The sequence below is a fragment of the Macaca mulatta genome, chromosome 15, assembly GCF_049350105.2.
Source record: "Macaca mulatta isolate MMU2019108-1 chromosome 15, T2T-MMU8v2.0, whole genome shotgun sequence".
Taxonomy (NCBI): domain Eukaryota; kingdom Metazoa; phylum Chordata; class Mammalia; order Primates; family Cercopithecidae; genus Macaca; species Macaca mulatta.
The window spans coordinates 24,914,689-24,938,493 of record NC_133420.1 but is presented as its reverse complement, the minus strand read 5'-3'; the positions used below and the strand labels follow the sequence as shown (position 1 = coordinate 24,938,493).

General features: G+C 38.3%; 1 protein-coding gene across 5 annotated transcripts in view; it reads right to left on the bottom strand.

Moving 5' to 3' along the window:
- Nucleotides 1-1,750: 1,750 nt before the first annotated feature.
- The window catches only part of RC3H2 (ring finger and CCCH-type domains 2), a 57,391-nt gene continuing 35,336 nt past the window's right edge, over nucleotides 1,751-23,805 (bottom strand). The window contains exons 10-21 of one of the 5 annotated variants that reach the window (XM_015116855.3): nucleotides 21,524-21,832; nucleotides 15,964-16,178; nucleotides 14,717-15,150; nucleotides 13,640-13,810; nucleotides 11,468-11,614; nucleotides 10,917-11,130; nucleotides 10,256-10,340; nucleotides 9,916-9,997; nucleotides 9,683-9,817; nucleotides 9,017-9,130; nucleotides 8,788-8,917; nucleotides 1,751-7,005 (exon numbers count right to left, since the gene is read on the bottom strand). In XM_015116855.3, coding sequence (XP_014972341.1) covers nucleotides 6,977-7,005; nucleotides 8,788-8,917; nucleotides 9,017-9,130; nucleotides 9,683-9,817; nucleotides 9,916-9,997; nucleotides 10,256-10,340; nucleotides 10,917-11,130; nucleotides 11,468-11,614; nucleotides 13,640-13,810; nucleotides 14,717-15,150; nucleotides 15,964-16,178; nucleotides 21,524-21,832 — 2,065 coding nt within the window. In that variant the 3' untranslated portion in view covers nucleotides 1,751-6,976. 5 annotated transcript variants of the gene reach the window in all.

Here is a 23,805-nt window from a genome sequence, read left to right as displayed (position 1 = left end):
AATGGGGTCTGGGATTTTAAGCCAAATTTAATCCCCTATATTGATTGGGTAGATGTCCAATAGACTTCCTACACTACAAATCCTGTCAATTGCTGTCTCTTACTTTTAAAATCCATCTCTTTTCCTCCATCCCAGCTTGGCCATGCTCTCAACACTTCTTACCTAGATTGCTGACCTGGCTTCCCTGCTGGTCTATCTCCAGCTTTACTTTTCACCCCATGGCTAAAGGGATCTTTCTAAAATCCCAAGTTGTTTAGATTATATAAATTGTCTTTTTAGAATGGTATTTGCTGTCCTTCATGGAAGTCCCTACCTACCTCTTCTGTGACATTGGGCAAAATCTCTATGATCTCTGCCTCAGTTTTATGGTCCTAAGTCATGATATTATTATTGCACTTACAACCGTTCCTGGAACATACTAAGTGCTCTAAGAGTTGGCTATTTATATTAGTCACTGAAGCACCATTCCTTAAACACCTCTTCCATTGTAACACTTATGGTCAATATAAGTTCCGATCACTATCACCACCACCACCTCCTTGGGAGGTAGAAAAGAGGCAGACAAATCAGAATTCTGATTCTACTACTTTGTAGTTATAACATCTGGGCAAGTTATATAACATCTCAAACATAAGATACGGGCTGTAACATCTAAAGTAAAGGACGGTAGTTTTTTTCCTTTTTTTTTGAGACCGAGTCTCGCTCTGTCGCCCAGGCTGGAGTGCAACGGCACGATCTCGGCTCACTGCAAGCTCTGCCTCACGGGTTCATGCCATTCTCCTGCCTCAGCCTCCCGAGTAGCTGGGACTACAGGCACCCGCCACCACGCTCGGCTAATTTTTTGTACTTTTAGTATAGACAAGGTTTCACCGTGTTAGCCAGGATGGTCTCGATCTCCTGACTTTGTGATCCGGCCGCCTCGGCCTCCCAAAATGCTAGGATTACAGGTGTGAACCACCTCGCCCAGCCTGTTTTTTCCTCTTTTCTATCCAAGATAGTACTTCAAGGAATGATCATTCAAGATTGAGTGGGTTGTTGTGAAGATGGAGTTGGAACTCAGGGTACTTCCTCTACTTATCTCTGCTTGGTGCGATGTCATGTAGCTAAAAGTACAGCCGGAGGTCATTTTACAGAGAAGTACTTCCTTTTGCTCACCACTGCCACTAACCCCTTAATTTCCTTTTGGAGTTTCCCTACACCCTACATCAGAAGAATAGTTCACTGAATTATTCTAATTTGTCTTCTGATTTTCCATACTGTTTCTAGAGAAGAAACTCATGTTTCACGGACCTTTAACCTTACCGAACAGCGCAGACAGGGGTTTAAAATATACCAGCTGAATGAATGAATAAAACCACTTGAGGCCCAATAAAAATGGTGTCTAGACCAAGCCACTCTGCTGAGGTCCACAGAACTGTCTTCAAACTTCTATGATACATCACTTTGTATTAGTTGTGTATCTGTCCTGCTTTTCCCACTAGACAGTAAACTCAGTACTACCTGCATCCTCATCTCCCACACAGAAAGTGCTGTGTGTTGAATGAAGTGACTTGATAGAATTAAGGTATATCTCAACCTCCTTGGGTCTATTCATTTCTTTCAAACCCTTCCGTATGATATATAGATGAGGCAGGTAATCATTTAAATCTCAAGGAGTGGCCTGGTAGCTCTGTTAAGCCAAAAACTATGCCAAGAAAATCTAGATAACTAAAATATACCATGAACTTAATATTGACATTAAACAAACAACTTTTAAGGTGGACAAATAATTTTATTTTGTGCATGCAAATACATGTCAAGTACTGCAAACTTTTTCCATCAATTTTCTCTCAAACACTGAAAATCATGATGCTCTATTTTGTGAACAGCCAAAGCTAGTATCTCTTCACTTCAGTGCTACAGCAAAAACACACAGAATTCACTCCTTGCTATTCACTATCATCACAACCCTCATTGTTCCATCTCTGCCCTCCCCCCATATACAGGCCTTATAAATCCTAGTCTTCCCCCATTTAATCCTATTCCTATAGCACAAAGGGAAACATTACGATTTGGAAATTCAAATTGAAATAAATGGAATAGAATTTATTCCCATATATATTCCCCATTTCATTGTACAGAATTATTTTAAATTATAGTTTTAAATAGAAGCTGAGTATATGCCTTAAAAATGAGCATTAAATCCATCTTAGAGATGGTGCCTGCTTTTTACATGATGGGTGTACACCATCTTTAATTTCATTTACATTTCAATCGAACAATAGATTTGCAAAGAAAATGTCTAATACAGACGTAAAAATATTCACACTAGAGCTTCACAATCGGTTGTACAATTGACAAACAGGCCTCTTTTCCCAAACTTTCCAGCTAAGCAAATTTATAAAATGTAATCAATGCAACAAGAAAAACATTTCTCTTTCACTTCCAGGGAAAAGAATATGCAATAAACAGTATAAATGCAGACAGCAGTTGCTGCAAGCTAACCACGATACTCCCAAGTGGCTGTACAGTGGATATGTGCAGTACAAATAAAAGCCACATGTGTTGTATCACAACTACAGTATAATTGTTTGCCCAGCTAAGAGAATGCATGCACTTCCATGCCTTGGGTTATAAAGTGAGGCCTAATTCTTGACAGGTTGATGGAATATGTGCAAATGACCTTGGCTTTTGGTACTAAGTACAGCCAGTGTCTGTGTTCCACTGGTTTGGGGATATTTTAAAAATTTTATTAAAAAAAAGGAAAAACTGCCAATTTTAGACTCAAGGAGAATAACTGCTCTTGGAGTAAAAATAAGACTCCACTCAAATGTGGGGTGTTTTGATCTGTGGCCTTGACGCCTTGTATTCCCTTGCCAGCAAAGGGATACAAGGAAGTCGCAGTATAAAGACGTTACTAGCAAACTTATTCAATTTATCCAGAAAATGGGATAGTCCTTGAGCATGTTCTTTTGTGTTCTGCTTGCAGAAGGGGTCCTTATGTAGAAGGAGTTACAGTAAGTGATCCCATCAAGCCTCTTCATTCATTAAAACAAAAGTTCTTCCAGGAAACCAATGCATAGTTGCAATGCAACTTTTCCCTTTAATGCTTAGTTATCAATACTGGTGACAGTCTGCTCAGAAAATGACTCAAAGAAGATAGGGAAGAAATACTCAGATTCAAAGGTGAAATCATATGCTGAATCTGGTTGTTATAAATTCCACCCCTGTTAACAAGACAACACAGGCTTTAATGTCTAAAATCCAAAAGCAAGCTAGATGGTTTTTAAAATACTTTTTCAAATGTTTAAATGATCCCATTTGAAATACCTACAAATTGCTGTGCATCCTGTAATTTTCTCAAGGCAGCATATAAAATTGGGATATGCTTTATATACTTAACCTCAACTTGAAATCTAAATGAAAGTGACTAGATCCATACAAATGGAAAATTTCAGTTCTTGCATAGGAAATTTCTTTTATTATCCTCTTACTAGAATAAATAGCTACGATGGGAGGGAAAAGTCAGTGCCACTGGCCTAATGAACTCCCTTTTTTTGAAAATTACAATGCACAACTTTCATGTATGACACTGGTTTATCACGTGACATTGAACATAAGACACGGCAGCAAAGGCAAGGGAATCTGCTTTGTTCAGGTACCAAATAGAAAAAATATATATGTAACTTCCTCTGTATTCATAAAATGAAATGAAACCACAAAAAACTGATGCTACAACCACAGTAACTGAATGGGGCACATGGACTTCAGAATGGAACTTAGAAATTAAAAAACAAAAACAAAAAATGAAAGAAAATAACCACAACTTTCTTGCATTCCAGACCTCAGACTTTTTTTTTCTGACTAGACAATAGGTAACATAGGCAGTTTTGTTACCCCCATTACACATTTCCTCTCTTGTTGCTTTGTATCCTTTGATTCCAAATTTGTACATCACATCTTGTTGGTAAGGCGGCCAAATGACAGGAAATGCCTCAATTGTAAAAAGTCATATTCTAGGTCTGATTTGTAACATTTTCCTCGATGATATCAGTAGGTACCATTCTGAAGAAGGATCAGATGAACTGCCCTTTCTTCAAAAGTGGCAGAGAACCAATGGTTTTACTTCACATTAAACCCACCATGACAGACAGAAGGTGACCACTACACAGAGAATGGATGCAACACAGAATAATCTCAACACAGAAACAATTCCTATGTTGTTAGTGAAAAAGAGAGTAAGTTTTTAAGAACAGGGAGTTATTGTTTTATGGGATCACCTGCTGCAAGACAAGCATTACTTTAATATAAACGTTCTGAGACATACCAATAAGGTTGGCAGGTATATACATATACTGATGCAAATGTAATTTCACTGGACAAGTAGGCAAACATTTAAGCAGTTTATCCCAACCCCCTCCAGCAGAGCACAACCAAGTTTCAAAATTTCAATTTTAAAATTAAAAAGATAAGGTTAAATACACAAGATCAATTTATGTAGTATATATTCACCCTCAGAACGTGCTGAAGATGTTTTGTGTAGTTCTGTTGCACAGAGGGTTCTTTCCCTGAGGGCACATAAGGAGCTCTCAAACTGTTAATAGGTCTCTATTTTGTAACAAAATAGCAATTTTAAAATCTTAAAAAAAAATACATTACCTTCAACATGGAAGATCTCACTATTAAATATCCATGAAATAGACAGACTGGTTTGCATATCCTTTTTGGAATTACAAACAGCAAATAAAGTACATTGGAAGCATTTCAAATGTAAGAAGCACATATTTATAGAAAGGTTCTGATATAAATTATATAACAATCATGTTCCTGTAATATTCTAGGCTAATTTATAATGTCAGAAATAAGTTAATGTAACATGGTTTAAAACCCTTGTTCCTATTCATTTCAGGTTACAGAGTGAAATAAATAAAATGTCTTCATAGGGATGGGGAGCACTGGCCATGGCAAAAAGGTACAGTACTAACCAAAGGAAACTAAGTCAAGGCTACTGTGCTGTTGTTATGCTACAAACAAACATCTTCATACATTTGAGTATTAAATAAATGTGTAAGATCTTCCATACTGACACCAGAATATCAAAACTACCCCTTTGTTTCTCAGGTATATTTACAACTTATCAGTCACCTTATGAGCATGTTCATTAAGACAGGTATCAAACACCAGTATTTACTCATTCTAATCAAGAAATTTCAGGGAAATGTCAACCCTCCCGCCCCTGGAAATGTGCACAAAACTTTTTATCAAAATCTTATCTGATACAATGCTGTGGTTTTGTAAAACAACTAAATAGCTCAGACGACCAATAACATGATCCTGTTTAAGCATCTTGCTAGCAGGAAAAGCCCTTACATACAGTACACCTGGTGAAAGATCAGCTTGGCTTAAAATATTCCAGTACAATTTTCAGAGTAAACAACTTCACAGAAGTTAATTAAAAAAATAATAATAAAAGTCAAACTAATCTTAAAGAAACAAAAGAAAAACAGATAAACTATAGGTAAAGATCACCAGGAAGGAATGCCCAGCTTTTCTTTTCAAATGTTAACTGAAATTTAGGTTTCAATACAATACCTCCCACAAATCTGAGGCATGACTTGTTGAACACATTGTATACTTTCAGATGCCAAGTCAAAACCATTTCAGTCACATTTTAGCAAGGCAGAAATTATTCATGTTTCTAAGTATGAATAAATGTTAGCCAATGTTCTACTATTACATGGTTCATAGTCTTATCAACCTAACAGTCAAAAAACAAGAAAAACTAAATCCCAACATGAAGTAACAATAAACAATATTTAACCAAGATAATGCAATGAACATCCAAATTAATTAGTTTAAATTAAAAACCCAGCAATACCATCTTGTTAGTCAGTGCAAACGCTACATACAGGGTTTTCTCAAGAAAGCTGAAAGCACCTGATTCTTTTGCCAAGTCATCAGATTCAATAATGTACAGGCTTAAATCTGCATTTTAAAAAACTGCCATTACATTAGTGCATAATTTATCAAAATTGTAAAAACGATTCTGCATAACTTAGGAGAATTTAATATCTAGTACATCAGCTGAAAGACTTAGGCACTTGGTTATATTTTTAATTAATTACTTCAACAAGTAGCCTGTGTATAAATATTAACAAAGCAGAAACTACTCTTGAAAAATGGAAAATTAAAAAAAATTATATGCTACAGATAAAAGCACTGCACCACACTCCTACATATAATGCAGTAAAGAAAGCTGTATATAACCCTGTAAAATTCTATGGTAAGAACATCTAACTCCACTCTTCAAAATTAAAAAAAGAAAAAGAAATCCATGCAAAGTTCCATGAAAAAGATAAATAAAGCAGCTGGAATGAGATGGAAACTTCTCTCAGTGAAACATAAAATAGAAATAAATAAGTTAACTAAGTCTACTTTCACTAGATGTATCATTGTAGGATCCTGCTAGTTTAATAACTGAGTTGTTAATTTTCTATAGAAGCCATTTAAAATAGGAAATGGCTCAGTTACTGCACCGGATTGCTACAAACTCATAAAAAGCTGCTTGAAGCTTAAGTTAAATGTTGTCCAAATTCCAATCACTTCTGGAAAGTGAACATGTTACCCTAGTAAAGTAAATTTTCTTTTTTTTTTTTTCATAATGCTAATGCAAGAGGGCTTGAAGTATCAAAGAGTCCACAGGAAATGGATGCCCCCAGTAATATCTTTTTTTAAAAAAAATATACATTATATAATATATATTATATATATAAAAAGCTAGTGTAAATGCTTCCATGGTGTGGTCACAAATTTGAAAGATGAACCTCTTTTCAGCTGTTAACCATCTTCCCATTTGCAACAGGTTTTAAAAAGTCGTTTTTATCTTCAGACATAACATGAGTTTTCAGAATGAGGTTGCCAACACTGACAGACGTGGTGATGGGGAGGCAACTTGCATTGCTAATAGACACTGGGAGTGGCTGGCTAAAGCAAGAAGTTACCGGCAGAATTGTTTTTTGTTCCTCCCTGAGAAAAAAGAAATGACATTAAAAACAAGTTAGCTTTAAGTGAAAACTTTTAAGGGTAACTATACATACTTAAGGAAAGCTACATCAAACTTTAGGAGTCCCTAGCAAAGAGATGTCTTTATCACTAGAAGTATCAGAAGTAACTTGAAAAGTCCTATTTTCCTTTTTTCAGACAGTCTCCCTCTGTTGCCCAGGCTGGAGTGCCGTGGCATGATCTTGGCTCACTGCAACTTCCGCCTCCTGGGTTCAAGCAATTCTCCTGCCTCAGCCTCCCAACTAGCTGGAATTACAGGCGTGTACCACCACACTCAGCTATTTTGCATTTTTAGTAGAGACGGGGTTTCACCACGGTGGCTGGTCTACAACTCCTGACCTCAAACGATCCGCCTGCCTTGGCCTCCCAGAGTGCTGGGATTACAGGCGTGAGCCACTACTCCTGGCCTGAAATGTTCTATTTTCCAAAAGTTATGATAAAAATTAAAATACTAGTTAGTTTAAGGCCATACAAACTATTAAGTTGAAGATTTAAGCCCATATTTTGGGCAGTAATTATTCCAAATGGCAGTATTATAGCCAAGAAAAAAAAAGATATATATATATTTTTATATATATTTATATATAATATATATTTATATATAATATATATTATAAATGTATTATATATTTTTTATATATAATTATATAATAAAAATATTTTATATATAATTTTTTTCTTGGCTATAATACTGCCATTTGGAATAATTACTGCCCAAAATATGGGCTTAAATCTTCAACTTAACAGTTTGTATGACTTTAAACTATATATATATATATTTTTTGAGATGGAGTCTCAGTCTGTTGCCCAGGCTGGAGTGCAGTGTCACGATCTTGGCTCACTGCAACCTCCGCCTCCTGGGTTCAAGCAATTCTCTTGCCTCAGCCTCCCAAGCAGCTGAGACTACAGGTGCCTATCACTATGCCTGGCTTTTTTGTATTTTTGTAGAGACAGGGTTTCACTATGTTGGCCAGGGTGGTCTTGAACTCCTGACCTTGTGATCCACCCACCTCAGCCTTCCAAAGTGCTGGGATTACAGCCATGAGCCACTGCGCCTGGCCTAGCTGAGAAAATCTTAACATGATTTTCAAAAAGAGAAACCATTAATCCAGGTTTTCATTCTCCATTTTGTAATCTAGAAATCTGGCAACCAGATTAAAGAAGCATAACCTGATGCTGGAACACAGATTAACTTTATCTCAACAGGCCGGGCGCGGTGGCTCAAGCCTGTAATCCCAGCACTTTGGGAGGCCGAGGCGGGTGGATCACGAGGTCAGGAGATCGAGACCATCCTGGCTAACATGGTGAAACCCCGTCTCTACTAAAAATACAAAAAACTAGCCGGGCGTGGTGGCGGGCGCCTGTAGTCCCAGCTACTCGGAGGCTGAGGCAGGAGAATGGCGTGAACCTGGGAGGCGGAGCTTGCAGTGAGCCGAGATCGCGCCACTGCACTCCAGCCTGGGTGACACAGCGAGACTCCGTCTCAAAAAAAAAAACAAAAAAACAAAAAAAAACTTTATCTCAACAAAAAGCAAGTTTCAGGCTACCAAAATGGACTGCTTTGTTAGTTCAATTTTACTTTTTCTCCCCTCAAAATTCAGACTGACCAAATCATTGCCCACAAAAGGTCTTCCCCTTACAGCATAAAGCCAAAAATGAATTTAACATTTTTTTCTCTTTATTATGTCCTATGCCCACTGTTTATGAATTTTCTGTCTAACACTCACAGAATCACATGGTCTTCACCTAAACTCTGTTTCTTCTGCTTTGGTGGCTCCTTTTGGTGCTGCTGCACTGGATGCCCATTTTCCACTGCCGTTCCATTTAGCAACTGATCATTTTGAGAACTGATACCAAGCTGTATGTCCAGGATCTCCTAAGAAAATAAAATGTCAATCCTTCAGTATCAAAGTATTTTATACTTTTAAATTTTCAATCGAACAAAGCCTCTCAATTATCTAATTGTGGCACTTACTTCAATTGGTTCACTTTGTCCATCAGGTTCATCAGTATCAAGTGCTGAAAGCTCTAACTCGATATCCCTATCAGGTTTAGTATCTGTTGAATCTTCTGTATAATCACTCTGTAACTAAGAAAAATACTGATTTTATACCTGTGGAATCTGGGGCTTCCCTTTTAAATTAAAATAAAAAATCCCAATAATCAGCCAGATACGGTGGCTCACACCTGTAATCCTAGCACTTTGGGAAGGTGAGGCAAGCAGATCACTTGAGGTCAGGAATTCAAGACCAGCAACATGGTGAAACCCTGTCTCTACTAAAAATAGAAAAATTAGCTGGGCATGGTGGTGGGTGCCTGTAATCTCAGCTACTCGGGAGGCAGGAGAATCACTTGAACCTGAGAGCCAGAGGCTGCAGTGAACCGAGATTGTGCCACTACACTCCAGGCAATAGTGCAAGATTCCATCTCCAAAAAAAAAAAAAATTTTTCAATGATCTAGTTAAATAATTATTTAAGAAATCTAGGACTACAATTTTATTTCTATTATGAGTTTTAAAAGCAATCGATCATCTATCAGAGATATAGGCACACCAAAATACACTCAGTAATGGTATAACCAAGATGCAGCAGCAGAAAACAAATACATTAAGCATGAAGCCGAAAGATTCAGTTTCTTTACCTCTCCATTTCTTAGTTCAATTTCCTTGCTTAAAAGGTTTAAGGTAAGGTGACGGCCTTCATCCAGGGAATTCCACTTCTGTTGCATGGCCAAAGCATTGGCCTCTCTCTGAAGAAGTAATGAGTTGCTCTTGGCCTATATGAGGAGGAAAGAAAAGTAAAGTTAGCTTCCAACCATAGCTTTCAACTGGCATTCTATTTTTTAAAAATTCATAGCTAAGTTACAGAGCCTACCTGCTGAAGTTCAAGGCTCAAAAGGTCCCCAGTACTGGAATGCTTTCTATGACCAGATAAATCAGTAACAATGAATCTGTCCCTTTAAAGAGAAATATGTTTACTGTAATAAAAGTTAAGTCAATGAAGCAACAAAAGCAGTAATAACCATATGTTTTATGTGACAGATCAACCCTGAAAACTTCAGTCATTCCAAATTTAAATGCAAATATTTTTCAGAAATTTGTTACATAGCTCAGACAAGCAAAGCACATTTCATGAACTGGGGGTAGGATGTGTACTCTTAAGATACATACAAGTCTGAGAATGGAGAATCCTATAGAATTAAGAAAAACGTTACCTTTCAATATAGTGTGCTGATGATGTGGCCTCGTTGCCATATGAACTCCACCTTGAATCAACAGCATTGACATAAGGGACATAATCTACAGACATGTAGAATGAAACAATGGTCAAAAAAGTGACAAATTAGTGTACTGATATGAATGTATACTTCTCAAAATAGATCTGTACTTTATCCCACTAGCCATATGATGCTGGTTAAACCACCTAATTCTGAGTTTCCCATGGTTGTTAAATGGAGGGAAATGTTTTCCATCTCACAAGCTGGGGATTAAAAAGCATAGTGCTTAGGACGGGCACAGTGGCTCACACCTGTAATTTCAGCACTTTGGGAGGCTTAGGCAGGTGGATCACATGAGGCCAGGAGATCCAGACCAGCCTGGCCAACATGGCGAAACTAAAATACAAAATACTCTCTACTAAAAATACAAAAATTAGCCAGGCGTGGTAGTGCACGTCTGTAATCCCAGCTACTTTGGAGCTGAGGCAGGAGAATCACTTGAACCCAGGACACAGGTTGCAGTGAGCCGAGATCGCACCACTGCACTCCAGTCTGGGCAACAGAGTGAGACTCTGTCTCAATTAAAAAAAAAAAGAAAAGAAAAGAAAAAGCATAGTGCTTAGAACATATCAGGCTAGGTATTATCTAAATAGATTACCTGATACACTGATGGGCTTAGTCGCACTTCCTTGGGAAGCAGTGGCCTGGACAGGATCTGTGGTATGGTAACCTGTACGGGAAGATCTGGAAATTGCACCCCATTTTGAGATGATGGGTCCATCACTAAAGGGAATTATTGGATCTTCTTCTTTTGTCCTTCTCTGAGTTTCAAATAAATGTACTCTTCTCTTAACATCGCCACTGTCCAGGTCCTGTGTAAACCAAAGAAAATCAACAAAAGGACTGTTGGCTATTACCTCAGCTAGTAAATATACGCTATCAAAAGACATGTAACTAGGTTTTTTGGTTAATTTAAAACTAGCTCTAGACTCAATGATAATCCAACAAACTACCATTAAACCACCAATGTTCAAATAATCTAAACATTAAATATAATTTATTTCAGACTTACCTAAATATAACCCTGCTGCTACTAATGAGTTATAAGGCAACAATATGAACGAATGAATAGAAAACATTCATTCTACAACGTGAGTGAACATGCATCATCTCTCACCTCCAACCCCTGCAACCCCAGCAAAATCATACCATTAACACAGCATTTGAATTAGCAATTACATCTTTGGGCTCTGAATCAATGGCATTTATACAGGAGCCTATGGTGCCACAAGACCAGGGAGAATAATGGGAAAGATGATCTTCTTCAAATTTTGTACCACTCACACTCTCTGAGAACTGGTTAAAAAAAAATAAATAAAGCCAATTAGTAAGAAGCTTAAATTTACAAGCTTGTAACTACTATAAAGGAACTATTATAGAATTCAGAGGACTTCATAGCAAACAATTACACTCTTTCAATAACTAATATAAAAAACTGTAATAAGCAACAAATGGTATTTTTACAATAGAAAATGGCATGCTTTCTCTTTTCACTTTGTCCTTTAAGTGCTCATATGGAACATTTGACTAATACTATCAAAACCAATTAACTAACATTTATAGTATGCTACTAAATGGTATGGGGTGCTCCAAGAAAAAAAAAAGTAAGAGAAAACAAATACATAGATACACACAGAGGTCACAGTCCATATCCTAAAGAAGTTTATAATTTTCTTTTTTCTTTTGAGACAGAGTCTCATTCCTACCGCCCAGGCTAACGTGCAGTGGGGTGATCCCAGCTCACTGCAGCCTCGACTTCCCAGGCTCAGGTGATTTTCCCAGCTCAGCTTCCCAAGTAGCTGGGACTATAGGCATGCGCCACTATGCCCAGACAATTTTTTATATTTTTAGTAGAGGTGAAGTTTTGCCATATTGCCTAGGCTGGTATCAAACTCCTGGGCTCAAGCAATCCACCCACCTCGATCTTCCAAAGTGCTGGGATTATAGGCATGAGCCACTACACCAAGCTGTGTTTATAATTTTCTTGAGAAAAAGAATGACATGTGCAAATAAGGGAATATAACTGATAAATTATGCAGTATCAAATAACAAAAGGAATTCAAAGAAGGCTCTGGAGCTAAAGGGGAAATAAATAAATTTTAAAGGGACTGTGAATAAGGAATACTTACAGGACCAGAACACTAAAGTTATACGAATCATTAAATCTAGTTTACTAATTATTCAGATTTAAAAACTCAAGGCCAAAAAAGTTAAATAACTTTTCTCAAGTCAAACTCAGCAGATCTGAGTCTCAGGGAAATACTCACTTCCTGAAGCATACATTGTATACTAAAAAAGAAAACAGAAGTGGCATCTAGCAAGCAAGTGGCAGCTCTGTCACTCTGTTGTCAACATATTTACCTGCTTTGAAGAAGTCTAAGTTTGACAAGACCAATTTGGATCTAGTTTAAAATTTCAATGCTTTATTGAAATATTTATGGGTTAAAAAATATAATGCCTAGGATTACCTCAAAACAATTCAACGGGAAGAGGGGGTACAAATAAGACAGTACTGACTGAGTTGATAACTATGGAACCTGGGTGTTGGGTACATGGAGTTTATCATATTATTCTCTCTATAGCTGTATATGTTTGAAATTTTTTATAATGAAAATATTTTAAAAATTTTAATATCAGAACTTTTGGGGGTGGGGAATAAACCAGAAAAAACTTAAAAAAGAAATTAATGGTTTACTCTAAATATAACAGTACTGAAAACACCAGATTAAATTAAAATCATCCTGGTACAAAAACTTATTTTGTAATGCCAAGAACAATAATTAACAGTGATGTAAAGAGCATAAATAATACTGTAGGTATTTCTGCATCTCTTATGAAGTAGTGAAGAAATACCTCAGACAGCACAGGATTCAAACCCCAGCTATTTACAGCTGAAAGATCTTGGGCAAATCACTTCTGTAAGTAAGATTCCTACCCTGTAAAATATAGAAAATACCTGCCCCCTAAGGTTTTTGTGAGAATTAAATAAAATAGCTTTATGCAAATGCTTAGTACAGTGTTGGCATGAGTAGGTGCTCAATAAATGATAGATATAAATCACACTATTAATAAAAAACCATAAAATAATTACACTACTGGAAAGATTTTGAATTCCTGGTAAAGGACTATGCCTTAACAGTCTTCAGAGTCTCATAACACCTAGCCATTGTGCATATATATTCAGTGTTTACTGAACTAAACTCAACTGCACACCAAACCACTGCAAAATATCCAACATAGCTATTCCTGGTTTGAATGCATAATTTGAAGTCAGCTGTTTGACCTATCCCTGCAACATTAAGTAATTAAAACCTTTCTTACATCCGCACGGAAGTCTACACTGAATAGAGGAGAAGGTGGTGTTGGTGACTGTGTTGCCACAGGAAGAGTTGAAGAGACAAGAGGTGCTTTCTGAGTGTGGTACTGTGCCCACTGATCTGGCTTTCTTCTTATCTGCTCCTCGCAACTGGTCTTCAAATGACCACAAGGTTCCTAATGGGGGATAAAAGAAACAATCTTAATCATCTAGGGAGTGGTGAATAAATTTAACTGTGTGAAAATGATGTAAACAGTTTATGATATTGTTGGGATAAAAAAATACAGCAGGGAAAGTCACCCTAGTCTATTCTCCATACACTTAAAAAAAATGGTTAATATTTATTCAACTGATGTTAAAAGCAGAATCTGAGCATTCACTTTTCTTGTTTAGGAAAGTAATTTGTATGTATGTGGTGATACTGAAAAAAGGCCCTAACCTTGTATTTTTAAGAGTTTTCTACTTTCCCAACAATTACCTATCCGAACATAACATTTATTGAGCATTAACATGTATGAGGCCCAGTTCTAAGAGGTTTGATTTTCTGATTTAATTCTCACAACAGCCTTATGAGGTAGGTACTACTATTATTTCCATCAAACGAATGAAAGAACTGAGGCATAAGGAGGTCAAGTAACTTCCTTAAGTCACACAATTAGTAAGTGGAGGAGCCAGGATATATACCTGGGTGGTTTGACTCCAGACACTGGGCTCTTTTTTTTTTTTTCTTTTTTTTTTTTTTTTTTTTTGAGATGGAGTCTCGCTCTGTCGCCCAGGCTGGAGTGCAGTGGCCGGATCTCAGCTCACTGCAAGCTCCGCCTCCCAGGTTCATGCCATTCTCCTGCCTCAGCCTCCTGAGTAGCTGGGACTACAGGCGCCCGCCACCTCGCCCGGCTAGTTTTTTTTGTATTTTTTTAGTAGAGACGGGGTTTCACCGTGTTAGCCAGGATGGTCTCGATCTCCTGACCTCGTGATCCGCCCGTCTCGGCCTCCCAAAGTGCTGGGATTACAGGCTTCAGCCACCGCGCCCGGCCCAGACACTGGGCTCTTAATGACTACATTATAGTAGCATCTTTACTTACCCTTGGTAAAGGCACAGTTGTCCTTGGCTCACTTGGTGGCTGACAAGCCACCGAATAATATCCATCTAATGAGTTATATCTTTCCCGCAAAGATGTCTGATAGACAGATGAGTGCATCACATCCATTGGAGGTAAAGAATTGCTTCTAATAATGTCATCTCGTTGGTACATAGGTGGGCGCCAGATGCGCCTGCTGTCATACACAGGAGCATACATTCCAGAAGGTACTGGAGGAACTGGTCCATACGGCTGCGGAGGAGGAGGTTGGTAAGGAGAAGAATTCATTCGATCTCGAGGGGAAAATGTACTGTAATGATCGGCATATGGCATGGAAGCAGGTGGGAGGGAGGACTCTGGAACATTATTGGACCTCACAAAGCGAGGAACACAGGGAGCCACACCAGCTGGTACCGTTGGAGGTGGTGGATAGTATCCTTGAAAATTGGAAAGAGGAATATTTAATGTAATCTTAGTACAATCCAACATTTTATAATGGCTTAAATCTAAGGCAGCCCTTAATGCAGGAAAATACAATATGCTTTGAACCTTACCTTACCCTGCTTTATAAAGCTTTATACCTGGCTTTTTCTTTTATTTTTTAGTAGAGACAAGGTCTTGCTATGATGCAAGCCCAGGCTGGTCTCAAACTCCTGGGCTCAAGCAATTCTCCTGGGCCTCCCAAAGTGCTGGGATTACAGGTGTGAGCTACCACACCTGACCAGAAGCTACATATTTTCAAGATACCACTATATGAAAATCATTAACGTTCAATACTTTGCTAAAGTGCTCCTTAAAACACATGACAGAGCTATTAACAGATGGCTGGTAAATATCCTTCCAGGGCATCTATTGCCACTGGTTTTGGATTAAATAGTTACATCATTGATTTTTATTAACCTTTTTGGGAGCAGACGTTGAAGACCTCTCTCAAAATCTATGTGAGTTGTCCACTCTCTTTCCAAAATTGTACATAAGCATACATAAATAAAGCATTTTTTTACATCATTTCAGGGGACTTACAGAAAACCCCCTAAAGTTCATTCCTGACCCTATACTTGATTTGTAGGAATAACAACCTTAAAGCTGTTAGTATTTAGAAGCACAGATCCTTGGAGAAGGAAAATAACTTATGAGTCATATGGTCAAAAGGATTAATTTTTTAAATGTAGACATTCTAGAACTATTCACTCATTTATCTAAGGGAAACAATGTTTCTTTTTTTCTTAGAATCCTCTAAAATTACTCACCTGTCTGTGGGTACTGTGGGACTTCAAAGGGTATCTGAGTCCTTGGATCTTGAAAATACTGAATGTTTTCAGAATGCGGAGGATATACTGGTACTCTAGTTAGAAATGGGCTGGATTTTTGAGGCACAGAATTCAGCTCTGTTCCAACATTAGAGGGCCCAGCTGAGGTAGCTGCTACATTACTTACAGGAGTCTTGGGTGGAGAACCAATTTTACTGGAGAGAAAATTTAACAAAGGGCAAAGGATAAATCACTGTCTATGACTGTCCTCCTTAGTAGAAATTTTTAATAAAATTATATTCTGAAACCATTAATAGAAAACACTTCAGATATTGCCACATTGACAAATAAGGCAATGAATTTCACTGCCACCTTACACAGCTAATTTACATAATCATGGTAACAGAGTCATATTCCTGTGTAAGCCACAGGGAATAAAAACGATTCCCAGATATTAACGTGACTCATTAGTCACCATTTACCCTTTTTTTTTTTTTTTGAGACAGGGTGTCACTCTGTCACCCAGGCTGGAGTGCACTGGCACAATCACAATAACAGCTTACTGCAGCCTTGACCTCCTGGGCTTAAGCAATCCTCCCACCTCAGCCTCCCAAGCAGATGGGACTACAAGTGCAGGCCACCACACTCGGCTAATTTTTAATTTTTTTGTAGAGATGGGGTCTAGATTTGTTGCTCAGGAGGGTTTCAAACTTCTAGGCTCAGGCAATTCTCCCACCTTGGCCTCACAAATTGCTGGGATTACAGGCATGAGCCACCATGCCCGGCCATTACTCATTCTTTAAGCAAACATTTTTCCCTACTGAAGGTTAAAAAAAAGAAAATTCTGTTCAACAAGTTCTCAACCGAAATAATATAGTCCATTAGTAGAACTATTTGGGACAAAGAAAACAGACATGGTAAGAAAGGGTTGTTTTCTATGAGGAGTTAAATTAGCTGAACTATAAACTCCTTGAGGAAAGGCCACTTTTGTTTATTTTGATAACTCCTATATCCCCAGCACCTAAAACAGTTCCTGGAACAGAGTAGGCACTTGGTAAATATTTATCAGACAAATAAAACAGTTCCTGGCATGCAGTAGGTACTCAGTAAACACCTGCTGGGTGAATGAAATGGTAACTCATTAAATTGAGGCAAAACACACCAACCTTTTATTATTATTATTATTAACACAAAAGAATTTTCTTGGTTGAGTCACTAAGTAATCAGCTCGAAAGGATGTTATGGCTTTCTTAACTCCTTTTAAGAAGTCAAATTTTGGACGGGCACAGTGGCTCACGCCTGTAATTCCAGCACTCTGGGAGGCCGAGGCGGGCGGATCAACTGAGGTTGGGAATTCGTGACCAGCCTGACCAACATGGAGACACCCCGTCTCTACTAAAAATGCAAAATTAGCCAGGTGTGGTGGTGCATGCCTGTAATCCCAGCTACTCGGGAGGCTGAGGCAGGAGAATCACTTGAACCTAGGAGGCAGAGGTTGTGGTAAGCCGAGATCGCGCCATTGCACTCCAGCCTAGGCAACAAGAGTGAAACTCTGTCTCAAAAAAAAAAAAAAAAAGTCAAATTTTGACAGAGCTTTAGATATGTGATGACTGCAGAAAACGATCGTGTTAATTATGCAGGAACTCAATACACTGCATCTCAACCAGATTAGAGGGTTTTTTCTCAAATTAGAACAATCATTTTAAAGGTAGGGTATAGGCCGGGCGCGGTGGCTCACGCCTGTAATCCCAGCACTTTGGGAGGCCAAGACAGGCGGATCACGAGGTCAGGAGATCGAGACCATCCTGGCTAACATGGTGAAACCCCGTCTCTACTAAAAATACATTAAAAAAAATTAGGCAGGTGCGGTGGCGGGCGCCTGTAGTCCCAGCTACACGGGAGGCTGAGGCAGGATAATGGTGTGAACCCGGGAAGTGGAGCTTGCAGTGAGTGGAGATTGTGCCACTGCACTCCAGCCTGGGCAACAGAGCAAGACTCCGTCTCAAAAAAAAAAAAAAGGTAGGGTATAAAGAAAAAGGTACATGGGCTGCCTTTAAGTTTATCACAGATTAGTCTAGGAGATGTTTACTTGTATGTGTAACTGTGTATTAAAATGTAAAAAATAACTAAGGAACTGTGGGTAATAATAGTAGGTACAAATGTAAGGGTTTAGAGTATAAAGATATTTTAGGGCTGTGCTTATTCTTTACACAAGTAAAATAGAGACAACAAGGAAAATGATTAGGATTTCCTTGAAACAATAATAATTAATATTTATCAAGTGGTTATTTCAGTCTATTCCAGGCACTATGCTTTACATAGATTATCTGGTTGCTCCATGTCAAAATGTTATATACCTAAAATTTGGATTAGTACTTTGAAATGGTAAACTCATAGACTTTTGTTGATAAACAAAAAGGCAACAAGATCCATGATAAGGTCAACATTTATCGCCTCATGAAATCATGCAAGCTATCTCAAAAATTGGAACTTATGGGAAAAGCTAATCTTCAGTCACATCCTAGTGAGAATTAGATCACTATCCTAGATGACTTTCAGGATTCTAGGCTCTCCAATATGGCAGCTTCTCTCATATCTTATTGATTTTGCCTGTGCTGCCTTCTTCATTCACAAGGCCCTTCCTTCCTTGCTATCCATACTTTTGGATATAGCTCAGGTATCATCACTTCACCTCTAAGAAGCCATCCACAATACCTCTCATAGAATTATTATTTTTCCTGTGTTCCAATAACAACTGGAACAATTGTGTTCCAAAAAAAATTTAGATTTATTTTTTGAAAGTCTTTACCAGCTGGGTGCAATGGCTCATGCCTGTAATCCCAGCCTTTTGGGAGGCCAAGGGGGGCGGATCACTTGTGGTCATGAGTTCCAGACCAGTCCGGCCAACATGGCGAAACCCAGTCTCTACTAAAAATACAAAAATTAGCTGGGCATGGTGGCGGGTGCCTGTAATCCCAGCTACTTGGGATGCTGAGGCAGAAGAATCGCTTGAACCCAGCAGGTGGAGGTTGCAGTGAGCACCATTGCACTCCACCTGGGTGACAGAGCGACTGCATCTCAAAAAAAAAAAAGTTTTTACCCTAGTCTATTTTGTTAAAAAACTGAGATATAGTTCATTCTTTTAGGATGCTCAATTCAGTAATTTTTAGTATATTCACAAGGTTGTCCAATTATCACCACTATCTAATTCTGAAACATTTTCATCATCCCCAAGAGAAACCTATACACATTAGCATTCACTCCCCATTCCTGTCCCAGCCCTAAACCCCTAGAAACCATTAATCTACTTCCTATCTCTACGAATTTGTCTATTCTAGACATTTAACATAAATGGAGCCATATAAATATGTGACCTTTTGTATCCGGCTTCTTTCATTTAGCACAATGTTTTAAAGGTTCATCCATATCGTAGCACATAATAGTACTTCATTCCTTTTTTATGGCTGAATAATATTCCATTGTATGGATACAAAACAGTTTTACAACATTACCTTGCCAAAACTCTTCAAAAGCTTATTTCCTAAACATGTATACATAAGGTCTCCATAATCTGGCACCAACCTATCTAATCTTATTTTATACCAGTCCCTAACATAAGCCTTCAGATCTAAAAGGCTGGTCTCCTCAATATTCCATATAATTACAGACAGATTTAATCCATGTTATGTTGTTCTTTTTTTCTGTAATTCCCCATATTTCTCCCAGCAATATAACATTTTCCTGTCCTTTAATCCAGCTTCAGTATTGTTTCATATGTGTAAATGCTAATATTACATAAATCCACAACTATATCATAAATCACTTAAAAGCAAAGGTATCTTACGTTTCATGTGCCAAAAACAGAGCTCCAAGTTTGAGTGCATAAATAACATTTGTTAACTAGACAATGTTCTCGAATATATCTTTTCTAAAATCTTGCCCAGGGAAGATTGTAAAAGTCCTTTTTTTTCTTTTTTTTTTTTTTGAGACGGAGTTTTGCTCTTGTTGCCCAGGCTGGAGCACAATGGTGTGATCTCGGCTCACTGCAACCTCCGCCTCCCAGGTTCAAGCCATTCTCCTGCCTCAGCCTTCCCAGGTAGCTGGGATTACAGGCATGCGCCACCACGCCTGGCTAATTTTGTATTTTTAGTAGAGAAGGGGTTTCTCCATGTTGGTCAGGCTGGTCTTGAACTCCCAACCTCAGGTGATCCACCCACCAAGGCCTCCCAAAGTGTTGGGATTACAGGCCTGAGCCACCATGCCCAGTCTGTAAAAGTCCCTTAATAAACAATTTCTCCCATCATGTGCTGACTGCAGAAGTAGCAAACGTTATTGCTTATCTATCCATCATTGATTGCTATGTGCCTAGCACAATGCTTTTTTCCTAGCAGGCATATAACAGATACTGATAGACTATTTATAGGCAACAAAATCTGAACATCAACATAATTGATATTTTACTAAATCTTACTCAAGATTTTAGAGTTGGAAATAACTTTTCAGATCATCTGAAAATTTAAAAACTTTTTTCTAAAGGCACCAAAACCTTTTGACAAATGAAATCTTATGCTGACACTCAATAGCAATTAACAGTGACAATAATAATAAGGCAAATATTTACTGAGCGCTTACTATATGGCAGGCATTGTTCGAGGCATACTGAAGAATTAATTCACTTAATCCTCGCAACCAATATAGGAAGTTGACACCATTATAATTCTAGTTTTATGAATGAGTAAACTAAGGTAGACAGATTAAGTAGCTGGCCTAAGATCAAACAGCTGGGAAACCATGAGCCAGAACTTGAGCCCCGAGAGTGTGGTTCCAAAGAGTCCCCCCCTTTTTTTTTTTGAGATGGAGTCTCACTGTCACCCAGGCTGGAGTGCAGCGGTGTGATCTTGGCTCACTGCAAGCTCTGCCTCCCGGGTTCACACCATTCTCCTGCCTCAGCCTCCTGAGTAGCCGGGACTACAGGTGCCCGCCACCATGTCCGGCCAATTTTTTTTGTACTTTTAATAGAGACAGTGTTTCACCGTGTTAGTGAGGATGGTCTTGATCTCCTGACCTCATGATCCACACACCTCAGCCTCCCAAAGTGCTGGGATTACAGGCGTGAGCCACCGCGCCCGGCCAAGAGTCCCCTCTTAAGTGCTACACTTCATTACAGAGTATAAAGTGAAAGTGCTCTGACTGAAACAGAGCTAGAGGCTCAGCATTTTACCTGCTTAGGTTTCTGTTTAGTTCTTTTCTAGCATCTTTATGGAATCAATACTACAGTTCAAGAAAATAAGGTGTGAAAAAAAAATTCTGGTCCAGTCTCTTTGGGAGAGTTGAGGAAAACAAAATTCAGAGTTAAAGTCACTTTCCAAGTTCACAGGGCTATTCAGTTGCAAAGCCAAAGTAGAACTCAAATTTTTTAGTATTTAGTGTTTCTTCTACATCACAAAATATTCTGTGTAAAAATTCTGATTAACTGGTATTCATCAGGAGAAGTAAAAACACTCAGGCATTTCTAAAAAGTAAAAAGAATTTCTAGCAATCATTTTTACCTAATACCTACTTTTCAGTTACAGAATCTGCAGAGGGCCCAGCAGCATTCTGACCATTAGTGCCAACTTTTCCCACTTTCTTCACGGTCTCCAGAGCTCTTAAGGTACTGTCAGTACTACGTGAGATTAGCTGGGAAACACTGTTTTCTGCATTTGAAATTCCGTTTGTACTTGGAACAATTTTCCCTGTTGTTTCAGTACTTCCTATGACAGAAATGACATTTCCGGCTGTGGTTGTGACAGTGTTGTTTACACCAACTTTATTTAGAAGAGGAAACGTTCTTACAGTGGCATTGATCTTTTTGTTCCTTAATCGATACCTGTTTCAAAAACAATCAACAGATTGGTGAATATTTCACTAAATCTTACTCAAGAAAAAAAATGGCAATGGGCAATGGGAAAAGATTGAAAAAGGAGGAAACAGTTTTGACAACAAGTTTCTTCAGCTAAATAATCAAATACAGTCTGTATCAAATTCTACTGCAACAGATGCCACATGAAAATATATATGCCATTCACATATGTATATAATATACATGTAATTAATATAGCAAGCCGAGTATACATGTAATCTTTTTTTCCCCCTCATGCCACTCTGTCCAAGAATGTATTAAAAAGAACCTTTTGAGGGAGTGGAAAGAGATCATTTGAAAATTTTGTGTAACTAGAATATAAGGTATGTTATGTAAAAATGACGGGAACTGGCAACGAACTTGGTTGAGAACACAGAGTAAAGAGAAAAGGTATGCAAGAGCTGAAGCCATTCTCTGTTGTTACCAAACTGTAAAAGGATTATATAATTTTAAAAAATAATTTTAAAAACTCATTCTTAAACATTACACAAAAATAGAAATTCTTTATTACATTTTTCAGATTAGTTTATACCTATAGTTAAAAACATTTCTATTAGAGATTTTTCTGATACTAAGTTTTGAGTTTAAGGTGATCATTGGATATAATATTCTAATACACAAAAGGACTGGCAATTTGATTTTGGATTCCATTTAAGAAAATGTGTTTCCACTTATATACCAAAATTTCATTATAATGTAATCCTTAACAATGCTCCCTAATATATGTATGTGTGTGTGTGTGTGTGTGTGTGTGTATGTATATATTTTTTTATTTTTGAGATGAAGTTCCACTCTTGTCAACCAGGTTAGAGTGCAATGGTGTAATCTCGGCTCACTGCAACCTCCGCCTCCTGGGTTCAAGCGATTCTCCTGCCTCAGCCTCCCAAGTAGCTGGGATTACAGGCACCTGCCACTATGCCTGGTTAACTTTTGTATTTTTAGTAGAGATGGGATTTTGCCATGTTGGCCAGGCTGGTCTCGAAATCCTGACCTCAGGTGATCTGCCCACTTCCGCCTCCCAAAGTGCTGGGATTACAGGTGTGAGCCACCATGCCCTGCCCCTCCAATATTTTTAAAGTGGTGAAAAATTAAGTTCATGAACAGAAAGAAGGCTATACATATTTGGGGTCATAATTATATATGCCTAAAGTAATGTTATTAATATTATATATAAACATATGGCAATTAAATATGAACAGTGTTAGTAATAAGCAATGCCTTCACAATAGTTTCCCTTTTAGTCCTCTGGTATCTATAAACAGCTTCATTATTCAATCCTTTTCTTCTCCTTCTCTTTAACATGTAAACATTGGCAGAGGAACATGATGCTCAATAAGAGACAAGTGCTCCTAGATAAGACTGGCTAAAAGTGAAGTAACAGAACGTAAAAAAAAAAAAAACAGGTGATAGCCAGTTTACACAACCTTTTTTTTTTTTTTTTTTTGAGACGGAGTTTAGCTCTTGTCACCCAGGCTGGAGTACAATGGCGTGATCTCAGCTCACTGCAACCTCCGCTTCCTGGGTTCAAGCAATTCTCCTGCCTCAGCCTCCGGAGTAGCTGTCATTACAGGCGCGTGCCTACCACCACACCTGGCTAACTTTTGTATTTTTAGTAGAGATGGGGTTTCATCATGTTGGCCAAGCTGTTCTCGAACTCCTGACCTCAAGTGATCCGCCCGCCTTGGCCTCCCAAAGTGCTGGGATACAGGCATGAGCCACCGTGTCCGGCCAACATCATCTTACAGATAAGAGGAAAAGCAATAATTACATCTTTCAAGAAGGAAGGGCATGAGCAGACCTATATTTTAGGAAGGCAATCTGGTGGTCTGGAGGGGCCCAAAGATCCCTATACCTTCCTTCACATGCTCTCTGAAACCTACTCTCATTATTCTTTTCCTCAGAGTTTTTATACAAAATATCGTGTCTCCTTGCTTTCTATC